The sequence below is a fragment of the Hemitrygon akajei genome, chromosome 4 (assembly GCF_048418815.1).
Source record: "Hemitrygon akajei chromosome 4, sHemAka1.3, whole genome shotgun sequence".
In the NCBI taxonomy this organism is placed as follows: Eukaryota; Metazoa; Chordata; class Chondrichthyes; order Myliobatiformes; family Dasyatidae; genus Hemitrygon; species Hemitrygon akajei.
Window position 1 is genome coordinate 164,112,919 of NC_133127.1, and position 13,249 is coordinate 164,126,167.

Consider the following 13,249-nt stretch of genomic DNA (forward strand, 5'->3'; position numbering starts at 1 on the left):
AGCATTGGAAATCATACTTGGGATTAGAAACTTCTGTCACTTGATAGGGAGACCATTGGTGGTGGTTACTGATCACAAATCCTTGTGGGCCATTGTTCAACCCAGGTCTGCAATTTCCAAAGTGCAACCTCAAGAATGCAGCAATGCACCATCTTCTATTCAAATAGAATAGCAAAATAGATACATTATCAAAATTGCAGCATGAAGACATTAAAAATGACATAGAGAATGTAGTAGTCACCCTAGATGCAGCAGGGTATGACTTTCTGTAAAAGCAATGCAGGTAGCAGAATTAACTCTGAATCCAAACCATTATACACATATACTTTGAGTGGCTGGACTACTTTGGATACATGTTTGGATAAGAATTTAAAACCTGTCCATCAAAGACACCACAAGCAGTTCACAAATAAGCCATGCATCTAAAGTGGTACAGAGTCATTCTGACCTAAGAACTGTGAAGTAGAATAATGGAGAGATTTCATTTAGAGAATTGGGATATTGTTAAACTGAAAGCAGTAGCTCTTAACTTTATCTCTTCGCCCAGACTTGGACAAGGATTTGGTGCCCATCTCTGACGGTGTCTCTGTCAGATTCAGAAAAGGGACACTGTCAGAAATGGGCACCAAATCCTTGTCCAAGTCTGGTCCAAGAGATAAAGTTAAGAGCTACTGCTTTCAGTTTAACAATATCCCAATTCTCATATCTCTGGAGACAGACTATTTACTAATATCTTTTATACACCTACTGACTCTCACTTCCTCCATCTCCGCCACTTAGGGTTTCAGGATGAGGTTTTCATTTCAGAGTATCTGACATGATCTCCTTCTTCAAAGAATGGGCTTTCCCTTCCTCTACCATCAAAGCTGCCCTCACCCGCATTTCCTCCAATTTCCGCATGCCCGTCCTCACCCCATCTTCATGCTGCCATAACAGGGATAGAGTTCCCCTTGTCCTTGCTTACCACCCCATGTGCCTCCATATCCAGCACATCATTCTGCATAGCTTCTGCCATGTTCAACAGGATCCTACCACAAAAAACATCTTTCCCTCCCACTCCCCTCCCCATACTCAACTTTCTGCAGAGCTTGCTCCCTTGACTACTTGTGCTACGCCTGCCCCTACACTTCCTCCCTCATCCACACAGTCCTTCCAGGTGAGGCTACATTTCATTTACAAGTCTATTGGGGTCATCTACCTGACATACAGTAGATTGGGGGACCACTTTTTTGAGTATCTCACTCCATCTGCCACAAAAGGCAGGATTTTCCAGTGGCCACCCATTTCAATTCAACTTCCCATTCCTATTCTGACATGTCAGTCCATGGTCTCCTCTACTGTCATGGTGATGTCACTCTCAGATTGGAGGCATAACACCTAACCTCCAACCTGATGGTATGAATATCGATTTCTCCGGCTTACAGTAACCAGTAATTCCTGGCGCTTCCCCCTTCTCCCTTTATCCATACCACATTCCAGCTCCCCTCTTACCACTTGTCTTCTCCTCACTTGCCCATCACTTCTCTTCAGTTCCCCTTCTCCTTCCCTTTCTCCCATGGTGCACTCTCCTCTCTTATCAGGCTCCTTTTTTTTCAGCCCTTTATCTCTTCCACCTATAACTTCCCATTTTCTTACTTCATTGGATAGTACAATTACATTTCAATTTGGATAGTGTGTGAAATTGTTAGACTTTATTCTGAGTTAAAGATTAGCACCATATTCCACAATAGAATACACTTACAGAAATGCTGATGCACAGTAGAATTTGAGTCTGATTTAGCCAGTTCTGAAAGGGAAAATAGAGGAAAGGTAGTTGAAATGAAACTAATATCTTGACAAATGATCTAAAAGGGAGGAGGTTCAGACTACATTACAAGGTTCATGTTTTGACACAAGTAGGCAAATACGAGTTGGAAAAAATGAAATCTCAGAGAAATTGTGAAGGTATATGTTTCCCAAACTTACTTCAGCAATGAACACATAAGGATAAGGTAAAGTATCCAAGAGAATAGAGGAAGATTGTGAGCTTGAGTTTATTTCTGAAGCACTAATAATGGGAGTTGAAGAGTTGACACAGAACACAACTGAAGAAAGTCAAACAGTGAATGGATGATATAAAAAATTTATTTAAAAAAGTTCAAAAGCAAATTGTCATTGCCTCACAGTTCCAGCAATCCAATTTCAACTCCAGTGCCTTCTTTGAAGTGTGCCTGTTTTACCTGTGACCATATAGGTTTCCCTTGGGTGTTCTAGTTTCTTCCCTCATCTCACGACCTTCGTCATGGCTGAGTGGTACAAATGGGGGGGGGGGGCGGATAGTTGATGGCATTGTGGGGAGAATAAAATGGGATCTTACCATGATGCTGCTTAATGAGAGGTGATGACATATAAAAGGTTGAGCAAGCTAAAGCTGTTTTCTTTGGAGTGAAGGAGAGTGAGAGGAAACTTGATAGTGGCTTACAGAATTATACGAGGCATAAATAGAGTGGATAAGTAGAGAAATTTTTCCTCGGGCAGAAATGGCTAATACAAGAGGGCATAGTTTTCAACATGATTGGAGAAAAGCATAAGGGTGATATCAGAGCTCAGTTCTTTTTGCTTTACACAGAAAGTTGTGTGTGTGTGTGGAATGCCCTGCCAGGGTGGTTGTAGAGGCAGATACATTTAAGAAATTCTTAGATAGACACATGTAATTGCATTTGTTACATTGTTGGCAAGAAGGGCTATTTTATTAAACTGGAAAGATACCTCTGTCCCTACATTAATTCAAGGGTTTTCTCAAGTAATGTTATGTCTCAGTTTGAAAAAAATTAGAAGAACTTTTGATCCTCGATTTGATTTTGAAAGAAGATGGGCTCTTTTGCCAAATATTATCATTTAATTTGAATTATTTTATATGATTTCCTTCTAATGTTATTCTATATAAATATGAATTGGTGGTTGATGATTCTTTTTCTTTATTTATATATACATATATATAATGGTAAGACATATTACTCCAGGGGTTGATTCCTAATGGGTTTTTTCCCCTTTTTTTTGTAGTTAGTGTTTTTTTTAGTTAGTTGGGTTCTCTTTTTTTCCTTCTTTTCCTCATAATTCTTTTTATTTTCATAAATACAATCCACTTATTTTCTTCAGCTTTATTAATTGTATATATATCAATTTGTTGAAGTTCTGTATCATTTTATAGCTGTAGAAAATTATGTATCAATAAAAAGATTTTAAAAATGAAAGAAATTCTTAGATAGGCACATGGATGATAGAAAAAATGGCTATGTAGGAGGGAAGAGTCACGTGAGACACAACATAAGTTGGGGAACTGCTTTGTCAAGCACCTCTGCTCCATCTGCTAAAAGTGGAATTTCCCAATGGCCAACTATTTTAATTCCTATCACCATTCCCATTCCAACATGTTAGTCCATACCACAATGAGTTCATTCTCAGCGTAGAAGAGCAACACCTCATATTTCCATTTAGGTAGCATCCAACCTGATGACATAAACATCAATTTCTCCTGGTAATTATTTTTTAATTTTTTTCTTTCTTCATCCCCCCTTCCCTCTTCTTCTATTCCCCATCTGGCATCTTACCTCTTTTCCTTACCAATCTATCACCACTCCCTGGTACCTCTCTGCTTCTCCCCTTTCTCCCACTTTCCTCTTCTTCTTCTCCAGCCCTTGAGCTTTCCCACCCACCTGGCTTCACCTATCACCGTCTAGTTTGTACTCTTCCCCGTCCCTCACCTTTTTGTTTGGTGTCTTCCCCCTTCCCTTCCTTTCCAGTCCTGATGAAGGGTCTTGCCCCAAAATGTTAAATGCTTATTCATTTCCATAGATGTTGCCTGACCTGCTGAGTTCTTCCAGCATTTTGTGCGTTTGTCCTAAAGAATGAGAATGGAGCAAATTTGCTAAGGCACTCACCATAAGCAAAGCTTACACTTGAAACCAAAATTAGTTGCTAAAGTGCATGTTGACTCCAGTTTCTACCATTTTTCTGCCAATGTTTAATCCATATTTGCCAATGTTTCATCAATATTTCTAAAAGATTTTTCACTACTGTTATTAAACAGACAGACCTACAGTTGTTAGCCTTATTGTTGTTCTCTCTTTTTGAACAGAAAGTTATACTTGCCACTTTCCAGTCCTCTGGCACAACTGACATCCATAATTTAGTAGGTTGCATCTCACTCTTCATAAATAACTGAGTATAAAGTGCATCTATCCAATCTAGAATCAAGCAACTTCTGGATAGTTATGGGCAAACTATTTATGATGTTCTCATCAACTTTTTTTAACACCTTGAAAGGGTAGCCATCTAATCCTGGGAATTTTCACCATTATTTTCACCATAATTAAAAAATTATGCAGTTATATTTATAAATTAACTGTCATTTCATTATCTTTATTTACAATATCATGGTGAGTATTTTGCAGGAGATCCACTTTGCTCCTTATTGACCTCTTTTTCTTAATATTTATGTAAAAATTGTGTTGATTTGCTAGCAATTGCAATTTTCTTATTATAATTCCTTATTGTATCTCGAAAGTCACAAGTAAATGCTGGAGGAACTCAGCAGTTACCATGACCTGTGGTATGATTGTACTGTATTTTAAAATTGTTGGTTGTCTCTTTAGTTATTTAGAGCTAGTTTTCCAAAATGATTAAGAGCATAAAGCTTAGGTGCAGAATTAGGGCATTTGGCCCGTCAAGTGTGCTCCACCATTTCGTCATTGCTGATCCATTTTTCCTCTTGGCCCCAATCTCCTGCCTTCTCACCGTATCCTTCATGCACTGACCAATCTATTAACCTCTGCTTTAAATGTACTTAAAGACTTGGCCTCCACAGCTGCCTCTAGCAACAACGTCCACAGATTTGCCACTCTCTGATAAAGAAATTCCTCCTCATCTCCATTCCAAAAGGATGCCCCTCTATTCGGAGGCTGTGTCCTCTGGTCTTAGACTCTCCCACCATATGAAACATCCTCTCCACATCCACTCTATCAATGCATTTCACCATTTGATTTGGACACCCTTCATTCTTCTGAATTCCAGTGAGTACAGGCCCAGAGCCATCAAACGCTTTTCATATGACAAGCTGTTCAATCCTGGAATTATTTTTGTGAACTTCCTTTGAACCCTCTCCAGTTTCAGCACTCGGCCCAAAACTGCTCACGATACTCCAAGTAAGGCCTCACTAGTGCTTTATAAAGTCTCAACATTACATCCTTGCTTTTATAATCTAGTCCTGTTGAAATGAATGCTAACCTTATATTTGCCTTCCTCACCACAGACTCAACCTGCAAATTAACCTTCAGGGAATCCTGCACAAGGACTCCCAAGTCCCTTTGCACTTCAAATTTGTGTATTTTCTCTCCATTTAGAAAATAGTCAGCACTTCCATTTCTTCTACCAAAGTGCGTGACCATGTATTTCCCGACACTGTATTCCATCTGCCACCATTTTGTCTATCTGTCTAATCTGTGTAAGTCCTTCTGTAGCCACTCTACTTCCTCAAAACTACCCGGCCCTCCACCTATCTTTGTATCTTCTGCAAGCGTTGCAACAAAGCCATCAATTCGGTCATCCACAAGAGAAAATATGCAAATTCTGGAAATCCAAGCAACACACACAAAATGCTGGAGGAACTTAGCAGGCCAGGCAGCATCTATGGAAAAGAGTATAGTGGACATTTCAGACATTGTCCCTTCCCCAGGACTGTCATCCAAATCATTGACATATGAAGTTTAAAAAAATGTGGACTCCTGTAAAACACCACTAGTTACCAGCAGCCAACTAGAAAAGGCTCCCTTTATTCCCACTCTTTGTTTCTTGCTAATCAGCCACTGCTTTATCCAAGCTAGAATCTTTCCTGTAATACCATGGCTTTGTAACTTTTTAAGCAGCCTTGTCAAAGGCCTTCTGAAAGTCAAAGTACTCTACATCAACTGATTATCTTTTGTCTGTCCTGCTTGTTATTTCTTCAAAGTAACACCTTAACACACTAAGCTCTTTTTTTAATACCTGCCCCTATTGTCATTTTGGAGGCTGACAGCTTTGTCCATTTCACTCTGGACTTTTTGAAGTCAACTTTACCTAAATCTAGAATCCTCATAGCTGCTTAAAATTTCCCTCTGTCAAACACATTAAAATGAATAATTTTATGATTAATTTTAGATGTTTTCATGCACCTGTAATAAGCTTTACAAAACAATTCGCTGCAAAATCAAATATGGCTTGCTTTCTTGTTGGTCAATTAAACCTTGTTACAAAAATCTATTCTGAACATGCTCAAGAAGTGCAGAATCTTTCTGTTATATGCTGGTTTGTTTATGCCAATCAATGTAACTGCTTAAATATTAAAACTCCTCTGCCATCATTACATGCTTATCTAATCATGCATTGATAGACTCTCTGACCTCAAAACTGCCACGAAGGAACATACATTCTACTCCCATACTAATTTTAAATCCATTTAACCATAAAGTCACCATTAAAATAAATACTTAGAGACTTTTCTCCCTCTATTGTCTTTCTTCCTTTCCTGTCTATATTGCCTGGTATGTTGAGTTCCAGACTTGGCAGCCATGTCTCACTAACAGCAATCATGCCTTATCTTTCAAGTTAAATTGCACCTGTAATTTATTCAATTTATCCATCGCATGCCTGCATTTGTATAAGGATGATTATTTATCCGCACACATTAATGTATTCTCTTGCTCAAATGTTTTGTTCAGACCTCTTACTTCACAAACTCCTGGTTTTATTCTAGTTTTATCTTTAGCTACTTATAGTATCAGAGCATTGTTTTCACTGATAGTCTACTAAGTAATTTCCCTTTGTCCTAAAACTTTTATTTTTATTGCCTTTTCCAAAGTCTTCCTTCTAAACAAACATCCTCTTTTCTGCTAAGACCTTCGATGCAGCCAAATTCAGGTGGACTTGTCCCAAATGCTTTGATTCTTTCCATCCCATGCCTGGTGCTTATTCCTCGGTGCTTTTCAGTCAAGTGGCCTTTCCTTTAATCTGCATACTTGTGTGTATTGAAAGGCATATAATTCAGATTGTGATCAGTTGAGCATAATTCTTCGGCCTTCATCTTTAAATTTTCATATTTGTATTCTTGATTATTCATTCCTATGCTATTAAGGAATTGAATCTTTCTTCTCTTTATTCTATCCTTCAAAGATCTTTACAGGCATGTTTGAATGATCCAAAATGTTATTAATTTCAAGGTGATTGGAGGGAAGTATATGGGGAGATGTCAGAGATAGGTTTTTTACAGAGAGAGTGGTCGGTACATGGAGCATGCTGGCTGGAGTAGGGGTTGAGGCAGATACAGTATAGATGTTTAAGAGTCCCTTAGATAAGTACATGGATTAAAGAAAATTAGAGGGCCATATCACACTAGTATGTACAAAAGATTAGTTGATTGGCAGGAGGCAAAGAGTGTGATTAAAAGGGGGCTATTCTGGTTGGATGGTGGTGACTAGTGTTCTTTTCATATTGCTTCAAAAGGGCAACAATTATACCAGTGCCTAAGAAGAGTAGTGTGAGCTGCCTTAATGATTATTGTCCAGTAGCACTCACATCTATAGTGCTTTGAGAGGTTGCTCATGGCTAGAGTCAACTCCTGCCACAACAAGGACCTAGACCACTGCAATTTCCCTATCGCCACAATAGGTCTATGGCAGATGCAATCTCAATGTCTCTTCATCTCACCTTAGATCACCTGGACAACACAAACACCTATGTCAGGAAACTGTTCATTGACTATAGCTTTGCATTTAACACTATCATTCCTTCTGTCCTGATCGATAAGCTGCAGAACTTGGGCCTCTGTACCTCCCTCTGCAATTGGATCCTCAATTTCCTAACCAGAAGACCACAATCTGTGTGGATTGGTAATGATATTTTCTCCTCACTAACGACCAACGCAGGCACACCTCAGGAGTGTGTGCTTAGCCCACTGCTCTACTCTCTCTATACCTATGCCTGTGTGGCTAAGTATAGCTCAAATTCCATCTATAAATTTGCTAATGATACAACCATTATTGGCTGAGTCTCAGAGACAAGAGGATGTACAGGAGCAGGAGTGAGATATACCAGCTAGTTGAGTGGTGTTGCAGCAACAACCTTGCACTCAGTGTCAGTAAGACTGAAGAGCTGATTGTGGACTTCAGGAAGGGTAAGATGAGGGAACACAAATCTATCCTCATAGAGGGATCAGAAGTGGAGAGAGTGAGCAATTTGAAGTGTCAAGATCTCTAAGCATCTAACCTTATCCCAATATATCGATGCAGCTATGAAGAAGGCAAGACAGTGACTATATTTCATTAGGAGTTTAAAGAGGTTTGGTTTGTCACCTAAAACTCTTGTAAACTTCTACAGATGTACCGTGGAGAGCATTCTGACCGGCTGAATCACGTATGGGGGTGGGATGCTGGCTACTGCACAGGATCGAAAGAAGCTACAGAAAGCTGCAAAATCAGTCAGCTCCATATTGGGTATTAACCTCCGTTGTATCCAAGATATCTTCAAGGAGTGATGCCTCAGAAAATTAGCATCAATTATTAAGGATCCCCATCACTCAGGGTATGCCCTCTTCTCATTGTTACTATTAGGAACAGTTTCTACCCCTCTGTCATCCAATTCCTAAATGGACATTGAACCATGAATACAACCTCACTTTTTTATATACTGTATAATTCAGCTATTTAATATATATATACTTAATGTAATTGTGTTACTTATTTTTTCCTATATTAGCACATATTGCATTGTACTGCTGCTGCTAAGTTAACAAATTTCACAATATATGCCGGTGATATTAAACCTGATTCTGATTCTAATTATATGTCAATGATTTGAATGATGGAGTTGATAGCTTTGTAGCCAAGTTTGGAGATGATACAAAGATAGGTTGAGGGGCAGGTAATGTTGAGGTAGCAGGGAATCTGTAGAAGGACCTGGACAGATTAGGAGAATGGACAAAGAAGTGGCAGATGGGATACAGTGTAGGAAAGTGTATGATACTTTGGTAGAAAGAATAAAGGCATAGATTATTTTCTAAACAATGTTCAAATTTAGAAATGGGAGGTGTAAAGGGACTTGGGAGTCCTAGTGCAGGATTCCTTTGCAGATTGAGTGGGTAGTAAGGAAGGCAAATGCATTGCTAGTGTTCATTTTGAGAAGACTAGAATATAAAAGCAAGAATGTAATGCTGAGACTTTATAAGGCATTAGACAGACTGCTCTTGGAGTATTGTGAATAGTTTTGGACCCTATATCTGAGAAATGAGGTACTGGCATTGGAGAGAAACCAGAGGAAATTCAAAAGAATTATCCTAAGAATGAAAGAGTTAATGTATAAGGAACATTTGATGGTTCTGGGCCTGTACTCACTGGAGTTTGGAAGAATGGGGGGGGGGGGTCTCATTGAAATATATCAAATATTGAAAGGCCTATAGTGGACGTGGAGAGGATATTTCAGAACACAAGGACATCCCTTTAGAACAAAAATGAGGAGTAAAAGTGCCAGAAGGTGGTGAATCTGTGTAATATACCCAACGACTTGGCTGTGGCCAGCCGCAGAGACCAGATAACTGGGTATATTTAAAGCAGAGGTCGATAGGTTCTTGATTAGAAAGGGTGCCAAAAGTTGTGGGGAGAAGGCAAGAGAACGGAAGTTGTGAGGGTAAATAAATCATCCGTGATTTAGTGCCAGAGCAGACATGATGTGCCAAGTGGCCTAATTCTGTTCCTCTGTCTAATGGAGTGTTAGATTGATCTTGGAGAAAGTTAAAGGACACCCTGGGCTGAAGGGCCAATACTGTACTGTTCTATGTTCTATCCATTACCCTGGTGTTAGGCTGGCAACAAACTATGCAGGATTCTCTGTCCTGTCTATAAATGGTGCTATTTGCTCCCATAATTACTAAATTGCCTAAATTTGCTACATTACAATTCCTCCACTCCTCTCTTTAGAGCTTACATCTCTAAGTTATCCTTATAATCATTAACTGGTTAGCCTTCAGACTTTATCCATATGCAGACAAGTGGAAGTACATTGTACTTACTGGAAAAGATTAGTTCCTACAGTCTTCAATTTCTGTCTCATTTAGCTTTGCTTTAGTCTGTCAGTTCTGATAATACAAGTCCAACCCTGATTGTGCTTCCCTAACATGAGACGCAAGTCTGAAGTAAACTGTCCCTTCTGATTGAGAATTATAAACTATTGTTAAGACATTTCATTGCTGATTCTTTAGAGCTGTCTCATCCTTCACCAATTATCACCTATTATAGTTGAGTCTGAACCTGTTCGGCTATAGCTTATTATTTGTGTTATGAACATAATTATTTTTTAATTATTTTCACTGTTAATGTTACCTAATTTGCTTAGCTATAACATATGCTAACTCCAAATGCTTAACAATGTAACAAAGTTTTAGCAGCAAGCTGTCTGTAATTTAGCCCTGTGTAATGTGCTGTCCATGCCATTACTTACGGTAGTTTATCCATTCATTTTTGTCTCAGGTATGCTGCTTCCTCTTTGCTCTCTGCCATTGCCACTCATTCTCCCATTATCTGAAGTTCATTTGCACAGTTTCTCTTTAGGCTTATTTCTCTGTGCTCTTTTCAGAGCAGCATAGTCCTTATTCTGAGATGAGACAGATGTTTTGAGGAACTGCATCTTTCCAACTGGTACAATGTACATTCAATGTATATCATTCATCGGTGAGGGATACAACAAAATGCAATAATGTTATTTTTTGCCTTTATTTGTACAATGACATAACCTAGGCTTCAACTTCTGCATTTAACTGCATTGCATATCTGCCCCTGCTGTGAAGTTCCTGTATAGTTTACATATGAACAAGGAAGTTAATTTTGCTATTTTGGTATCATCATATGGCCTATTAAAATGAGAGATGTTGTCATCTAAAGGAGAAAGTGCAATAACCTGTATCATACATTCTGAAAAATGCATTATTATAAACAGACGACCGTGGTGCTGTCGCAGTGTGTCTTTTGCGTCTGTAGTAAGCGCTCTAATTAAATTGTCTCCGTGGCGATGAAGATTATTTATTAATTTGAGATAAGATGTCGTTATTCCATTTAAATGAGTCAAGTTTTATAACTAAAGGATAAAAAGTAATCCATCTATCCAAAATTTATACGTTTGATTACTGTTGCATCCAGCAATGGTCAGCTGGCCATAATGTTTTAATAAGCCAGAATTATCGTAGAGGCAGACTGGAAACAAAAAGCCAGGCTAAACGTGGAGCCGGTGCTGATTCGCACGCTCACTCCCCTGGGAGTGGGTTGACCAATAGGTTTTTCAACGTCATTGCAACTGGATATATGGGTGCAGTTCTATTTTACTGCAGCATGATGCGACTTCATATATTTCACTGCATACTGTTTGAAGGAAAGATTACACCGCTGCATCTGTCAAATGTTCATCGACTTCTCATTTGAGGAAAAAACAACCGGTTAAATTGCCGTGACTTTTTTTTTAAAAAAGCTTTAACTGGCTTCTTACTGTGGTTCTCAGGCAGTGCTGTGCTTGCGTGAGGAGGCGCATACATTCAGGGAAACTGTACAGTATAGCGCTATTCTCTTTTATGCATAGATCTAAGTCTGTCAGACAGAAAAGCAATGAACAGGACACCTCAAACATTATTGAAGGACCCATTCTAATAGCATTTGTCTAGCAATTTCTTTGAGCAAATATACAAAGAATGCATGTTGAAAGACAGCAGACCTCAACATCATTTCAGTCCTCCGATAAATGTCGACCATTGGCAGACAGAATACTGAGAAGATAGAAGGTACACAAGGCACCACGAGATCAATCAAAAACATTATAACCTCTTTTTAAAAGAACTGTCGAGAACAAGAATAAGAGTCAATATAGAGATCTCTTGTCTTCTGATTTAGTGTTTGCATTACTGATTGTGCACAGTACTTGCCATTGCGTTTAGGATCACAGTGGCTTCTTTGTATACTACCGATATGGCCAGCCAGCAAGATTCAGGCTTCTTTGAGATCAGCATCAAGTCATTGCTGAAATCCTGGAGTAATAGTAAGTAAACAACGAGCACAGTTTGTTCTGTTAGGTAATGAATAATGAATTTTGTTTATATGTATATATCGTTGATACAAAAAATGTGTTTTCTTTTGTTTTCTCGGCTAGCATTTGAAATCAAATTGCGCAGATTGTAGATAACACATTACGTGCGACCACTGTAATAGAATTAAGCTAAATTTGTTCAGATTGAATTCTTTAATTAAGTTCCCTTCTGGCCTACAAATACAATCCATTCGAGAATAGCATTTCCTGCTTATGTTCAGTTTTCATAAACAAAACGTTTTTTTTAAAAAACATGCAGGAGGGTGGTACAATTCCATGCTAGTTTTTTATAATTGCTTTTTAGAACTGTAGCTTTTGGAAGTAACAGTTAAATACAAAGATGTTATCATTAACATCCGAATTGAATACAACATGACGTTCCTTTCAGACGCCTATTTTTTTTGTCTTTGGTTTTTGATAGATTTTTAGATTTCATTTTAAATTTAGAAATTAATTCAAAACATGTATAATAGGTACATCTGATTATTTAGAAAAAACAATAAAGATGGATGTTTTAGATAGGGTAAGTACATTTGCTACAGATACAGCTATTTTCATACATGTTTATATAACCTGTAATACCCAATTATCCAATAAATTCAAAACAGGCTTTGGCTTGAAATATTCGGGTTTAGTAGGTATATTTTACCTCTGGACCCTGGTTTTGGAATTGTTTACATTCTAACAGGCCTGTGTCATGTTTGTGTCCTTCAAATGTTTTTAATGTGTTGTGCAATTGAGAGATACTGTGCTGAAAGTTTAAACTGATAATATAAACAAATAGAAAAATCAAAGATATTTATGTTAATATGCTGTGCTTTTTTGAGTACATGCAAATATATTTGGATTCTGTACTTTTAATTTGCTTGTGTATGTCTATTTTAAGGTCATGACAGAATTATGCATGCATTGTTGGCTATCTTTAATTTTTCACATCTAAATTTATAGACAGTTGTTGACATTAAACTAGAAACATTTCATTTGAAAGGATCTTAGTTTTTATTGAAGTCTTCATGCAAATATTATCTGGATCTTTTCATTCAAAGTCATTGCCGTGATTTTCTTTGAATAGAAGTAAACGTGTTACTTTCTTGAGATATTTGATAATTTCAAGAGA

General features: G+C 38.1%; 1 protein-coding gene and 1 long non-coding RNA gene across 5 annotated transcripts in view; one reads left to right on the forward strand and one right to left on the reverse strand.

Annotated features, from left to right (window-relative positions):
* The window catches only part of LOC140726893 (uncharacterized), a 116,440-nt gene that overhangs the window by 71,809 nt on the left and 31,382 nt on the right, over nt 1-13,249 (reverse strand). Inside the window, exons 2-3 of the long non-coding RNA XR_012098750.1 lie at nt 1,742-1,786; nt 18-155 (exon numbers count right to left, since the gene is read on the reverse strand). This is a non-coding gene — a long non-coding RNA (uncharacterized lncRNA). The remainder of the gene's footprint in view (nt 1-17; nt 156-1,741; nt 1,787-13,249) is intronic.
* Nucleotides 1-13,249, forward strand: part of LOC140726890 (protein furry homolog) — a 270,433-nt gene that overhangs the window by 19,230 nt on the left and 237,954 nt on the right. For 2 of the 4 annotated variants that reach the window (XM_073043856.1, XM_073043858.1), the window contains exon 1: nt 11,382-12,084. The exons of the other annotated variants lie outside the window; for them this stretch is intronic. In XM_073043856.1, coding sequence (XP_072899957.1) covers nt 12,015-12,084 — 70 coding nt within the window. In that variant the 5' untranslated portion in view covers nt 11,382-12,014. Of the gene's footprint in view, nt 1-11,381; nt 12,085-13,249 lie in introns of those variants that run through there. 4 annotated transcript variants of the gene reach the window in all.